The sequence below is a fragment of the Dipodomys merriami genome, unplaced genomic scaffold, assembly GCF_024711535.1.
Source record: "Dipodomys merriami isolate MVZ:Mamm:240054 unplaced genomic scaffold, mDipMer1.0.p SCAF_62, whole genome shotgun sequence".
NCBI classification, from domain to species: Eukaryota; Metazoa; Chordata; class Mammalia; order Rodentia; family Heteromyidae; genus Dipodomys; species Dipodomys merriami.
Window position 1 is genome coordinate 4,602,236 of NW_027206202.1, and position 14,817 is coordinate 4,617,052.

A 14,817-nucleotide genomic window follows, 5' to 3' on the forward strand; every position below is an offset into this window, starting at 1 on the left:
AAAAGAAAATCATCTTCTGGCAACCTCAACCTGTGGATACCCAGTTTGTGACCTCTGGACCAGAGACATTTAAGAAACTGGCATGTGCTGGATGTGGTGGTTCACACTTGTAATCCTAGTTACTCGGGAGGTCGAGAGCTGAGGACCACAGTTCAAAGACAGACCAGGCAGGCAAGTCTGTGTCTCTTATCTCCAATGAATCACTAAAAAGCTAAACAGTAGGGGTATAGCTCAAGTGGTAAAGTGTTAGCCTTACACACAAAAGCTCTAGGACAGTGTCCGGGCCCTGAGTTCAAGCCCCAGGATTGTCATAAAACAAAACCAAACAAATAAAAAAAAAAACCAGACATGGGAACAAGAGAGTTTGCATATATTAATTCAGTTTAATCATAACAATTTTAAACAAAAAAAGAAGTTCCTCCAAGAGACAATAGTTCACAGTAACTGCAATGCTTACTCACAACTTTTAAAAATACCAATCATGCTTGGTTTAGCATTCAAAGAAGGTATTAGAGAATAAATGTAAAAACTTTGACCAGGAACATCAGCTTGACTTGAAAAATTACAAATACTGAAGCAGTTTGGTATCAGACACAGTACTTTTGATATTGTCTGCTCATTTGATGAGTTTCTGGCAGTCTGGGGGGAAAATGGACCTCTATCATCAGATAATGCGCTTAATTCTAAACTAAACATTTTTTTTTCAAATGTAGAAAACAGCTAGCAAGCTACACGTACAAAGAAAAAGCCCTCTAAAGACAAGCTCTCCATGTATTGAAATGCCAGCATGTGCACCATGAATCCTGGAAGACTAGAATTGAGACATACACTCGGGCCTGCAGTCTTCCCCAACCCCCACCCACCCCCAGGCTCAGCAATGGAGTTTGCAGTCACCTACACATTAATGACAAACTCTGGGTTAGTGTAAGAAAAGCCAGCAAATTCATTTTGGTCCAGGTTCATGATGAAGAGTTTATCAGTGGGAGTCAGCTCCACAGGCTGCCTGGTGAACTCTTTGTCGAAGTTGGAGGTGTCTCGCCTGTCTCTCTGCCAAATGGAAAGCAAACACATTAACACGGCATAAGAAGAGGGAAAGAGAGGACTGAGCCACGCCGGTGATGGCAAGGCCGATGCCATCTTAGGAGCAGAGTCAGCAAAAGCCTTCTGCTTGACCGTCTTTCAACAGCTGCATGAGCTAGCTTCCTTTCACATCACGGGTTGGATTCGGGGATGGAAAACTTGATGGGGGGAATGTTCAAGGAAGGGGGAAGAATTCACCAAGTTTCTTTAAGGAGGGCCAGAAGGTGGCACCTGGTTACGTTTTGACTTGGAGATGGAGTGCCCTGCTAACTAGTTAGGATGCTAATTTCAGAGAAGTAGCTGATTAGCTAGAATGTCCTTGGGGGGGGGGGGGGAAGAAGGGGAAAAAAAACACCACTCAACAGCTCCTCCTAGAGGCCCGGAGGCCTCCTTCTTTGCCAAGGGAGAACTGTTGATTGTTCTGGCTCCCAGAAGGCAGCATGGCAGGGCAGGGAAATCAGAACAGTGCTGGACCATCTCTGCCATTGATCTTCTTACTCACTAGGCTTTGAAGGGCGGCTCATGAGCCCAGCCACAAACTAGCCAGAAGTTCTCCCAAAGATGTAGCTAGTCAACACATTCCAAGAATCAAAACCCAAAGCTTAAAGTCTCCCAGGGAAGCCTTAAAAAATAGTCCTATTCTCCTAGTTCATTCATTTGTTCATTCCTTCCTTCCTTTTTCCCCTTTCTTCTTCCCTCCTTCCCTCCATCCCTTCTTCCTTATTTCCATTTTCTTTTAGTGTGTGGACTAGCAGCCATTAACTTTAGTAACTATGACTCAAGGCAAGTGTCACCAGGGAAGGCAAACAGCTCTGTGTGATATCCTGACCTCCCCAAGGTCTTTGTCAACCCATCCTCTTCCCCCATCCATGCCTCATCTACCTGGAGGGCAGGTAATAGACGAAATTCTTTTCCTTATTGGCTCTTTGAAAAGGCTGAAGCACTGTTAGGTAAAGGGACTTGCCCAAGATTGCACAGTGGGTTGGTGATTTTTTTTTTTTTGTACCTGACCACATCACTGCTACGTTTGCTCATCCCAACTCCTCTGGCTGAGGGCAGTTCTACTGTAGAACAATCAAGAGTAGAGCCTGAGATTCACTTGCACCAGACAGAAGGCCTGGCTGAGCTAGGTCAGAGGAGAGAGGGTTGGGGCAGTGAGGGCTAGCTGACTCAGTTTGTCCAATATCATGGGGTTTCAAAAACCATACATAGGTTAAATCCCTAGCAGCTTGATAAGGATTTCTCATTGTTGGGCTCACAAAGGCTTCTTTTCTATCAGGCATAATATCTGTCTGGAGTTTCCCCATTTCCTACTGGGGTGTCTGTGGGGTAAAGGGGGACAAAGCTGCCACCAAGAGGATGCTTGGGTGAGCAGGGCCAGAGAGGAATAGGCTGAAGATGCTGATGAAGCTTGTGGTAGATGTGGATGATTCTACCCAGGCTGTGTGGTGTGAAGTCCCATACTCAGACATCCACAGGAAAAACTCCTTTAATCTGGACTGTGCATCCCTCTCTGTATCCCACAAGTGTGTGTGTGTGTGTGTGTGTGTGTGTGTGTGTGTGTGTGTGTGTGTGTGTGTGTGTGTGTGTGTGTGTAATGGGGCTTGAACTCAGGGCCATGTGCTCTTGCTTGGCCTTTTTACTCAAGACTGATTGCTCTACCACTTGAGCCACTCCTCAATTTGTGGCATTGTACTGGTTTGTTGGAGATAAGAGTCTCAGGGGTTTTTCTGCCTGGGCTGACTTTGAATTTTGATCCTCTCATCTCAGTTTCCTGAGTCACTGGAATGACAATCGCAAACCATCAGGCGCGTGGCTCTTCATTGCACCTACTGCTTTATGAATTGTTTCTCTCCAGGAGAGCAGAGTCCCTGTCCATTTCTTAACCGTTGTTTTTCTAGTGCCGAGAATAGAACCTGGCACAGAGCAGACTGCAATTCCTTGTTGAATGAATGAATGAATCAATGAATGAGTCAATCAATCAATCAATATGGAGAGGGAACTGATTTTACAGCTTGGGTCTCAGCTTTGTCCCCAAGCCAGGGACCTTACTCTGAATTAAAATAATGGAATGTTTTACTATCAGTCTGAAGGGTTTCTCCACTGGTCATTGTCTAGTTAGAAGCCCAGTGTGAATGCACTGTATGAGGCGTTTTGAAGGTGCGGGTGCCCCAGGGTTATGTCTGGGACCAAGAACCATTTAGGTGGTCTGTGGTATCACTGGTCCCACCTGTCATCTCTACCTGAAGGCTTGCTGCAGAAGTTGTGGGATTTCAGAGTCCTTCTCAGTGGTGGCAATGGCTTGGGTGTCAGGCAGCCCCACATGGTCTCAATAGGATTTATCTCTGTAGACCCTGTCCTATGAGAAGATCTGGAAAAATGTCACTGAATTTCACCCTACACCTTGGGAGAGAATGGTCCTGTCCACTGTGATAATGTCTTTGGGGTCGGTATTCGGGAAAGCCAGTGAGCACAGCAGCATTCGCCCAAGGAAGATTCTGGACACCACTGGTCTCCTGTTTGTCCTCTGTGAAGATGGTCCTGGCCTTTGGTAACAGATGGCAGGGTCAATAAGAAGGCAAAAGAAGTATTCTTGGATCATTTCTTGGCAGACAGTTAGCCATAGCCAGCAAGGCCTTTGTTGAGATTTCTTTGCATTTTCTTATCTTATTTCTGTCTCAATTTCTTATTTCGTTGTTGTCTTTTTTTCCCCACTTCACTCCTAATTTAAATTCTTTTGGAACATTTCAGCCTAGCTTAGATGGAGTAGAAGCAGGCTGTGTCCAGCTGGAGGAGGGAAGCAGGAAAAGGGCATCACTTTGGAAGGGGGTGATGTCTCCCCTAAAGGCCCCGCTGGGGTTCTGCTGCCTTCAGAACTCTTGAGCAGCAGCGATAACTGCACAGAGTGAGACTCAAGACTCAGACCCCAGCTGTAAGGCCAGTTCCCCTTCTTCATATAGAGGTAATTTGGGTGACCTCTGGCTGAGATCTTGGGGATTCTATGGTCTGTTCAAGCATGGAGATGGATGTCTTTGGGCTTCTAGAAGGGACTGATCCCACCTATTTCCAAGGCTAGCTTTTCTTCTTCCCTGTCCATCACGTATATGGTTATCCTTGAAATCCAGGTCAAGCGGGATATTGCTATACCTCCTCCAAGAGCCTCAAAGTCTTTTGACAGGGTTTTGTTTTGTTTTTGTGTTTTTATCCTTCTAAGAAGCTATTCCAGACTAGCTGGGAGAGACCAGTTATGTCTAGAACCCTTCACGCACAGAAGCACTGGTTGAGGGAGTGCCATCCCAACAAGCTTTGTGAGGGGAGACAGGCAGAGGCTGGATTGCAGTCTTATTATCTCCACTTCATCCTTGCCTCCTAGCCGGGCACCTGGTTGGTGCTTAAGAAATGCTAGTTGAATGAAAAGTGGGGGGAGAATGAGTGGTTAATTGCAAAAATAATTTTTTTTGCCTTCCTACAAATTTATCCTTTGCAAAGGATTTTCCCAGAGATTACGTGCTGGAAATTCTGCTTCCTAGTTTCCTCTGCCCTGGAATGGTGATAGAAAAATGGAACCGTGGATAGTCTAAGCCAGGATTCATTCCTTCCTTCTTTCCATAGTAGGCTTCCCTGACCAGCTCTCAGGAGGGATGGTAGAGGACCACAGACTGTGGCTTCAATATCTACTTCTGCATACTCTGGGACTTGAATAATAATGGCAAGAATCTGTGAAGTGTAGAGTGTAATATATTTCATCTATCTATCTATCTATCTACCTATCTATCTATCTATCTATCTATCTATCTATCTATCTATCTATCTATCTATCTATCTTCATAATCATCATCATCTACCTATCCATCAATCCATCCATCCTTCCACTCTCCATTGTTTTCTAACTTTGTTTCAGATCATCTTGACCCAATGTTGATCCTGAGCATATATCCAAGGCCTGTTGAAAGGCCTCAAATGACTTGCCTAATGGTGAACGTGATTCAGAGATACATGTGTGGTGACACAGCCCTGCCACCTGAGGTCAGGACACCTGAGCTTTGATCCCAGCTCACCATCTTGGGTAGGTTCTTTCCTTTCTCCAGATGCCTGCAACACCCCACCCCTTCCCCTACCGTGGGAGTGGCTTGCCCTCATTTCCTTCCTTCTCTGACTAAGGCTTGTCTGCTGGGACTTCAGGTTCCGTTCACATTAGGTCCAGATTGCTAACACAAAGGCAGCGGGAGTGACAGCCCCCAAGCCCAAAGCGAGGTGACAGCAGAAGGTAGAGAAGAATGAACCGTGAACCATTCAGTCTAAGCAGAAACCCACGGTGGTCTCTCTTCTGGAGGAGAAGCATCCCGATCAAGGACGTGGTAACGTTCTGAAAGGTCCCTTGCTGATTTCTCAGAAACCAGAAGCTTCTGGAAATCTCTTGACCTGTGGTAAGAATTCCCTTTAGAGCCTCTTGCAAATAGCAGGGAGTGGTAGTCCCCCCCCCCCACCTCCCCATGCACTCAGATGGAAATGAGTTAATTCTCTTCCACCCTAAGGGATTTCCTTGGGCTTCTGGGCAATCACAGAGCTTCTTGCTAAAAAGAATATTTCATCCAAGCTGAGGGGAGAGTGGTGATTTGATGAGAAGAATGAGAGCCCCAGCCAGGAACCTCTAAGGCCTCTAAAGTTGAATCTCACAGAACTATAGGCTTTGAGCTCTGGCCAGGGGACCTATTCCACCCATTTCAAGTCACCAAGAGTCCCTACATGGGTCTTAGCAAGTGTTCTCTAACTGGCTGCGTAACAGGATTCCATTTAAGTTCTGGATTTCTTTTCTTTCTCCTGAGTTCCTTCTTCAGGCCCTACTTTGTAGTTTGGGTCCACAGTAGTTTTCCTTGAAATAATATTTCTTCTTTTTTTCTGTTATATTATTATTATTATTATTATTATTATTATTATTATTATTATTATTATTATTGTAGCTTGATGCTAGAAGAAAAAGGGCACATAATAGATATCCAAATACAAATAAACATTTCTACAAACATCTTCAAAAACAACATCAAAGTGAAGAAACATGATTGCCTTTGCTTCAAGAAATTCTGTCAGTCTTGGAAGGATTTAATGAGCTCTGCAAAGCCAGCATGAGACCTAGAGAAAGCCCCCTTTCCCGCAGCCTGAGTGTGCTGGCCCCTACGGCCATCTTCTTGGGGGTGGGGGGAAGGGGAGAGGGAATCAAAGCAGGTTACTGTGGTTAATAACATTTGGACATTGATTTTTTTAAGCATGTGTAACAAACCGAGTAACTTTTTTTTTTTTTTGGCATTTGAACAACAACAAAAAGAATAATCCCAAAGCAAATAAAGTTTGAAATGAGTCAATGTAAAACAATAGCCCGTTAGGACCTTGCTAGAGTGACCAGTTTGCTTCAGAGGAAGAGTACCAAATGCCCTTTCCCTGTAGTTTAGGGACAAGGAGATCAGGGTCATAAATTATCAGGAATAATAGCATGGAATGTATGCCCAAGCTGTTTTTTTTTTCTTTGACCCATGATAGCGCTTTTAATTTGGAACTGTCCAGAAAGCACCCTCTTGAATTTTTTTCGAAGGACTTAGATAAGCTTTGTCAGTTCGAGTTGAAAAAGAAGGGGAAAAAATATTTTTAGCATGTTCTTTTCAAAGCTCCAGAACAGACAGTGTGGAGGAATTCCCTTCAGGGCAAAGAACCATAGACTTGGACCCAGCCCAAACTCCAAGCTTAGAAGCAGAAGGGTACTGAAAGCATCCGATTCATCGCTCTTATCCTGTAAGGATGGATCTGGATGGGATGGTAGGGGTGAGGAGGGCAGTGCAGACATGAGGGAGGGAAAGCAAGCATTTTCCTCTTCCCACTGGGTCCGCAGAGCTGACATGCTGGGGGAGGGGGAGGGTGGTCCTCGATTATGCAGCTGACATTTTCTACTGGCCATTTGCATAATTCCATCTCGTAGAGATGCTCCAAACTACCTGAAAGACATTTGGGTTCTGAAACATTGGTCACTCTGGTCTCATCAGAAAACAAAATATGGATGTGATCTGGTAATGAAACCAACAAAACGAAATAAAACGAACAAACAGAAACAAAATAAAGGTCACCACAATAGCCAGTTGAGCTTGCATGACAGGAAATGAAGGACGGAGGTCTATACATCTACTTAGCTCTTGACTTCAGGTTTTAAAAATTCAGAGTTAACAAAGGAAAATCCTTCGAATTCTGATTGGTCAATATTCCTGATGACTTCCTGGTCAGGAGGTGTTAGGACGGGTGGATGGCGGGTGAAAAACCGGTCGAAGTTTTCAGCATTTCGCCCACACTATGAAAGGGGAAGAAAAGAGCTTGTGGTGGGTGGAAAAAAAAAAAAGAAAAAGAAAACCCCAAAACAAAACCCAAATCCAAACAAAACAGAACCAAATAAAACTGGGTGTGGCTTTTTCTCCAATCCCTTCCCTTTCAGAAACGCAGCGAGATTGTTGCAGTGATTCGAAATGAGAGCAACAGAAAATGCCAAAATCTCATGACTTCCGGTCCATGACCCTGACTTCCCAGAGCTTTCCTGGGTTCATGAGTCAGCTCTGGTTTCCTTCTGGGTGGTTCCAGAAATGGATGGCCAAAGCATGAGATGACGGGGCTCATGACACGTGGCATGTCCCCCCTCCCCCCTCCTGCCCCCACTACCCCATCTCAAAGAGTCAGCCGAGCTCATCTGTTGGAAAACGTAGGATTAAGGTACCTGAAATGCTTCCTGTGGTGTAAGATGTAAACTGATGACCCATTTATATACATCACCTGGGAGATCCCAATATTTATTTGGAGCAGATTCCTGACAGTGCCATCCTTTGACTCTCGGTCAGGAACAATAGGTGTTTCAGCTCAAACTCCTGTCAGTAGAGGCAGATCTCAACCCTGAGATTGGGCATGGTGCCGGCTGCCCCTGGGCACCACAGACCCTGCTCAACCCGGTCATTGGCCCTCAGTTACAAGGAGAGGAACTCAGTCATCTTTTCTCCAAGTAGGACAAAACAGCACAGAAGGAAGTGACAACCAGAACCTTGGTGAGGCCATTAGGCTGGGGAGAGGAGACCACAGCCCTCTGTCACCCATTCCGCTGGTCCCTCCACTTGAAAAGGCACCGCTCAGAAGCAGAGTTCTTACCCATGTGTTGGCATGCAGGTGTACACGCACTGCATGCTGATTTCCCATCATCTAACACATCACTAAAGAGGGAAGTCATTTGCACAAAAGCACCTATGGGTGCTAGCAACAGCCCAGTGACACAACAGAGGCACCCACCACCGTAGTAAGGACAGCTAGTCCTCTGTGCATTTGCTATATCCAGGCACCTGACAAAGCCATTTACTTGCAAGATGCTCTTGAATCCTCCTGGAGACCCTACGAAGTGAGGAACTATCATTCCCATTTTCTTTTTCTTTCTTTTCTTTCTCTTTATTTTTTGTTGGCTGTGGGGTTTGAGCTCTGGGCCTGGGTGCTGTCCTTCAGTTCTTCAGCTCAAGGTGAGCACTCTACCACTTGAGCCACAGAGCCACTTCTGGTTTTCTGAGTGGTCCACTGGAGATAAGAGTCTCACGGACTTTCCTTACCTGGGCTGGCTTTGAACCATGACCCTCAGATCTCAGCCTCCTGAGTAGCTAGGATTACAGGCATGAGCCACTGGTTCTCGGCTGTGTAATTCTTTTAAAGAGACTAAGTCAAAGCCCAATAAAATATGTAGCAGGGAATGGGTACTTGCAAGAGGAGAGGGTTGGAGCAAAGGGGGGAGGGGTAGAAGAATGAAGCAGGGAAGTGGGGTGGGGGCAGAGAATGCAGGCAAGAGTTCGTTGTATATACCACAGAATTGAGAAATATAAGGGAAGGGATGAATGGTGGTGAAGATTTTTTTAGTGATGACACAGATCAAGGTGCATTGCACACATAAATTGCTTTGTTAAATGGCAAAATAAAAACCCTCAATACATAACCTAAAATTAAGAAAAGTGAGGAAAGGGGGAAAGTGTGGGTGAGAATGTTGAAAGGGTAACATTGATCATAAACTGCTTTGGTGAATGGCAACTCCTTTATACAACTACTTAGACAATAAAGTTTTTTTTTTTAAAGATTTGCTTGGAATTGGGGTATATTTTGCATGTAGAGTTAGCCACATTTGTTGATGGGCCAGATGTGGGGGCTGAGAGGAAGGGAGGAGACAGGCCCCAGACATTGAGGGACTGGCTGGAGCCAAAGACATAGGTAGGGCCGCCATCCTACAGCTGAGATGGGGGGGCGGGAAGGAGGGAAGAAGAACAGGAAACTGAGGACACCCAGATGTCTGGTGAGAGACAGGTGCGGTGATCCATCAGAGTAAGATTGGGACCTGGTTGTGGTAGGAAGTGGGGAGCCAAGAGGACAGAGCTGGGAGGAGGCAAGATGGTAGGGGGCACAAGGGCATGGGTTCTCTGCTAATGAGCAGCTTTGCCTGGCTGGCAGATCACAGACTCTGTCAAGTGTTTCATTGTTTTTCAAATGGAGCTGCCATTGTCCATTAGTTTCAGAAGCTGCTCCCTACATGGAGATGCCAGCTCTGGGAAGTTCAGCGGGTATCTATCCTGAGCTCATCTGCTGTGTCCTGTCAGGACAGCCTGGTGGCTTAGGAGCTGATTTACACACTCAGTGTGCACCATATCCGACCATCTTGGGTGAACACATCAGCCTCATCTAGCTACTGAAAGAAAATTCAAACCCCCTTCTAATGGGAACCACCAATGGGGGCCTCTGGAAGAGGGGTGGGGCCAGAAATCAAGGGTACTTAAACCAAAGTCACCTCCCCAAGGCTGGAGAAAGAGGAAATTAAGAGTTTGCTTGTGGAACTGCTCTCCTAAATCCAAGAGCCTAGACAGAAAAAAAAAAAAAAAACTAACCTGTGAGCTCTATTCTCCTTCTTTTCCTTTTATTTTCTGTGTTGTTGTGTTATTAACAGCTCTGGGGCTGAGGTGTAGCTCAGAGGTGGGATGTGGGCTTGGAACGTGTGAGTCCCCAACAACACAAAAACACACAGTAACAAATAAACAAATGTGGAGTTTTCTAGCTGACTCCAGCCACAGGGAGGTTAAAATACAAACAAACAAAAAACATGCCAGGACAGACACCAGTGGTTCATGCCTTTAATCTTAACTATCTTAACAGATAGATAGTTAACAGACCTTAACAGATCTCAGGAGGGTGAGATCTGTAGAATGGCTGTTTGAGGACTTTGGGGGCAGAAAAGTCTCCAAGATACCATCTCCAATTGACCAGCCAAAAGCTAAGCAAGAGGTGTGACTTAAGTGGTACAGCACCATCCATGAGCAAACAGGTAGGTACAAGGCACTGAGATAAAACCCTGCTGCCAGCTAAATAAGTAAATAAAACAAAATAAATGAATAAATGAATGTATAAATCCATTCTTGGAGCTGGCATATATCATCCTCACTATTGAGGAATATAATCCAAGCCCCAATGAAACCAGGGCAAATACTAACTCCTATATATACTATGGGTTTTTTTTGTTTCTATATATGCATACTAAAAAAGTATACGTTTATAAGATGTAATTCATAATTTAGGCCCAGCAAGAGACTGACAATAATAAGTAATGATAAAACAGAATACTGTTTCCAAAGTGATTTAGAATTTCTGAATTGTTATTTTTCTTTTCTTTTTTTTTGGTGCCAGTCCTAAGATTTGAACTCAGGGCAGGGCACTATCCCTGAGCATTTTTGTTCAAGGCTCTATCACTAGAGCTCCACGTGCAGCTTTTGTTGGTGATTACTTGGAGATAAGAGTCTTACATACTTTCCTGCCCAGCCTGTCTCTGAACTATAGTCCTCAGATCTCAGCCTCCTGAATAGCTAGGATTACAGGCTTGAGCCACTGGTGCCCAGCTCTGAAGTATTTCTTTCTGGGACTTTCCATCTGCTATTTTTGGACCAGGGTTATGAACAACAGGTAATTGATACAGTGGGCAGGGAAACCCACAGATAAAACAGAGACCACTGGATGACATTGCCCTGCTTCTAACCTTCACTGGCTCTCCCTTGCCCACAGCCCACACTCTGAAAAGTGGCTTCTAGGACTCTTTAGGACTTGGCTCTGGTCATCTCCATCACTGCCCAGTGATGGAGAGTACACCTTCCAGCTGGCAGGAAGTACTTCCGGTTCCTAGTTCAAGCTGCAACTGTCAGCCTTCTCTTCTGCCAAGAACACATGCCTCCCACTTGTTCCCCAATCCCACTGTCTCCTGTCCATCCTTTCTGATCCCTTCTCTGCATGCCTGAATATGTCCATCAGGATACAGGAAGCTCATCAGAGGGGAGAGAGAGAGAGACAGAGAGAGAGAGAGAGAGAGAGAGAGACAGACACACAGAGAGAGACAGAGACAGAGAGACAGAGAGAATTGGAATCATCCATCAACCAAAAAGGAGAACAGTTAAGTAATGATATATCTATTTGATACATTACCAAGTAAAACTGAAAAATTAAAAGATGTAGAAAATATCAAATAGCATAGTTATATATAATCATGACTAGTATCTATAATATGTTCCTATTCTATAAATTATATAGAAAAGTGGGCATTAGATATTCAAATACTTATGAACGCTGTGGGTGGCTAGGGAAGGTATAGGTTTTCTTTAAACTTCCTTCTTTACCTTGGATGTTTGATCTTATCTTTGAAATCTGAAATATCAGGAATTGCTAAGCCTGGAACTAGCAGCTCACATCTGTCATCCTAGCTATTCAGGAGGCTGAGATCTGAGGATCACAGTTCAAACCCAGCTTGAGTGGAAAAGTCTATGAGACTTTTATCTCCAGTTAGCAAAAAGGCAGAATTGGAGGTGTAGTTCAAGTGGTAGAGCATCAGCCTTGGGCAAAAAAACAAACAAACAAAGGACAGTGCCCAGATCCTGAGTTCAAGCCCCAGTACAAATGTAAAAAATAAAAAGTAAAAAGAATTGTTACTATTATTTTATAATAAGAAAAGAATCTCTAAATGTTTTTCTTTAATGAAAGAGCTATTAACATAGCAGAAAGGAAGGGGAAAACAGAAGTGAAAAGAAGAAACTGGAAATATAAGCTAAATTATTAAGACCAGCAATATTGCTATTCACCAGGCTTTCTCTTGGATAATAACTCTAGAAAAGATCTCCCTAGCACCAATTCAGGTGTGCAGGCGTGATGGGGAAGGCTAATCAGTTGAATCCTCAACATGCTTCTTGGGGCTAGCGGCAGACTGGCTCCTGGAAATAAGAGGATTGCTGTCCTTCTGGTCTAGAAAAAGAGACAGATGCATACAGAGGCCAATGAGCACAGGGTGAGGATCGCACAGGAAGTGACATCTAAATTAGAGGACCAAGGAGACTCTGTATAGGAAATGACATCTAAGTAAGGGGACCAGGGAGACTCTACAGGAAGTGACATCTAGATTAAGGGACCTAGGGAGACTCTGTACAGGAAGTGACATCTAAGTTGGGGAAAAGGGACTCAGAAAGACCTGGGGAAAACAGATTGCTTCTCAGAGGAGAGATGGAGAAAGACTGGGGAAGAACTAGAGAGCAGAGACAAGGCAGGATGCTGGGAAGGAGATAAAGGCCCATCTAGGGCTGTCCATTGATAACAGGATTTTGATAGCTCAAGGTCAATGGCTCAGAGGAGCTGGCGACTGCCCTGCCACCATGGATACCCTAGGACCTCTTCCAATGAGCCTAGAGGGCCACCATGAAAATACATTGAAGCCACATATCTCTGCAAAAAGACAAAGAATCTTTTCCACCATTTTAAAAGAAAAGTAAGCACATTTAATGAAATTCAAGGTCGTTTGTATGCCTTGCATTTCTCTAGAGCAGAACATAGGACAGAGAGACTCAAAGAGAATCAGCCAGCCAAACATGGATGTGCACATATTGGATCATTTTTTAAAAAGTCATTTGTAAGTGATGACCATGTTTCTTGCAAGTAAAGAGTCAGACACCACTGAGCATGGTCTTGGCTTTTGGCAGACTAGAGAAAGAACAAAAGTCCCCCCCCTTTTTTTCCTGCTAATAATGAAGCCTCCGAAATTGAAGCTGTTTTATCTCTTAAGTCTACTAAGGAGGGAGTCAGCAACAGAGAGGTCATTTGTGTTTGACAACAAGGTTGGTTTTTGTTTTTCTTAATTTTCATTTATAAAACAGTACATGCTGTCTTGTTTTCTTCCAGATCTCCATTCAAATGTCCTCTCCTCAGAGAAGCTGAACCATAAGGACAGCATCCTCTTATTACCAGGAGCCAGTATGCAGCTAGGCCCAACAAGCATGTTGAAGATTCTTTGTCTCCAAATGAGGTAGAACGTGCATTCTTCTCTCCTGTTATTTCCTACCAAGGCATTCTGGCCATACTGTCACAAAACCAAGGTATCTACCTTATCTCAACCTGTAATTCCACACTCATTTTTTGCTTAGCTGTTCATTGGGGTCTGTAGTAGACTGTAAACCCCTGGAGAGCAAAAGCACATTGTTTTGCTCACCTCTACATCCCCAGGTCTCAGTACAAGCACTTGATATTATCAAATGCACACACGATGAGTAGTTTGAGGGTTAATTAAGGGCCAAGAGCTATGGTAAGTACTTTATAAGTATTGTCTCCTTTCATTCCCCCAATGGCTCCATGCCTCATGGTTGTATAGCAGGTTTACAGGAATTCAGCATCTATGATTTGGTCCCAGTTGTGATAAGAGGCTGACCTCTACTGTCAGTCCTCTCTTTGTTTTGCAAGTAAACAAGTTATTAAAAGAACCCCAAGAAAAATAAATAATTGAGATCGTGTTTTAATCCTAGCGATTCAGAAGGTTGAGATTTGAACATAATGGTTAGAAAAAAGTCCTTGAGACTCTCATCTCCAATGAATTAGAATGTTGTCAGAAGAGGAGGTGTGACTCAAGCGGTAGAGCAGCAGCTTTGAGCAAAAGAGCTAAACAAGAAGCCCCAAGTTCAAGTCCCAGTATTGGCACAAAAAGCAAAAGGAAAAGAAAATCCCTTGCAATTCTACCACCTTGATCTCTTCTTCACTGTTAGCCTCAGGGTCAGTGTTCTGAATGAGTAGAAGAGATGGATGAATGCTTCATATTCTGGGGTTTGTGTGTGCGTGTGCACGTGTGTGTGTGTGTGTGTGTGTGTGTGTGTGTGCACGCGTGTGCGCGCGCATGTGACTGTCTGGGAGCTTGAACTCAGGGCTTGGATATTATCCCTGAGCTTTTTGTGTGAAGGCTAGCAGCTACCACTTGAGGCACAGTGCCACTTCCAGCTTAATGATGGTTCATTGGAGATAAGAATCTCACAGTTTCCTGTCTAGGCTGTCCTTGAACTGTGATGCTGAGTAGCTAGGGTTACAGGTGTGAGCCACTGGCACCCAGCTTTGCTTTGTATTCTTTGAACAGACAAGCAATAGTTACTTTTTTCTTTCTTTTTAAAAAACAAACTAGCTGAGGTGCACTCTAAATGTTTTTCTTATCTAATCTTCACCATTCACTCTAAACCTACACGGCTAGCTTTAAATAAACTCACGCTCAAACGGTAATTATTCTGTCTATTTGCCGATCTTTTTAAAGATGCGAGTGCCACAAAACTGTGGGATAGGTGGAGTAAAGCTTATCTCTTCTCAACAAACAATGGCAAAGTTAACAACTTATTCTGGGTCTGGTAGGGTAAAATA

The 14,817-nt window shown here is 44.2% G+C and overlaps 1 protein-coding gene across 2 annotated transcripts in view; it reads right to left on the bottom strand.

Annotated features, from left to right (window-relative positions):
* Positions 1–363: 363 nt before the first annotated feature.
* Prkcb (protein kinase C beta) overlaps positions 364–14,817 on the bottom strand; it is a 300,272-nt gene continuing 285,818 nt past the window's right edge. Inside the window, exon 17 of one of the 2 annotated variants that reach the window (XM_070004318.1) lies at positions 364–1,047. In XM_070004318.1, the coding sequence (XP_069860419.1) occupies positions 895–1,047 (153 nt within the window). In that variant the 3' untranslated portion in view covers positions 364–894. Of the gene's footprint in view, positions 7,412–14,817 lie in introns of both variants that reach the window. The other variant, XM_070004319.1, reaches the window with a different exon arrangement.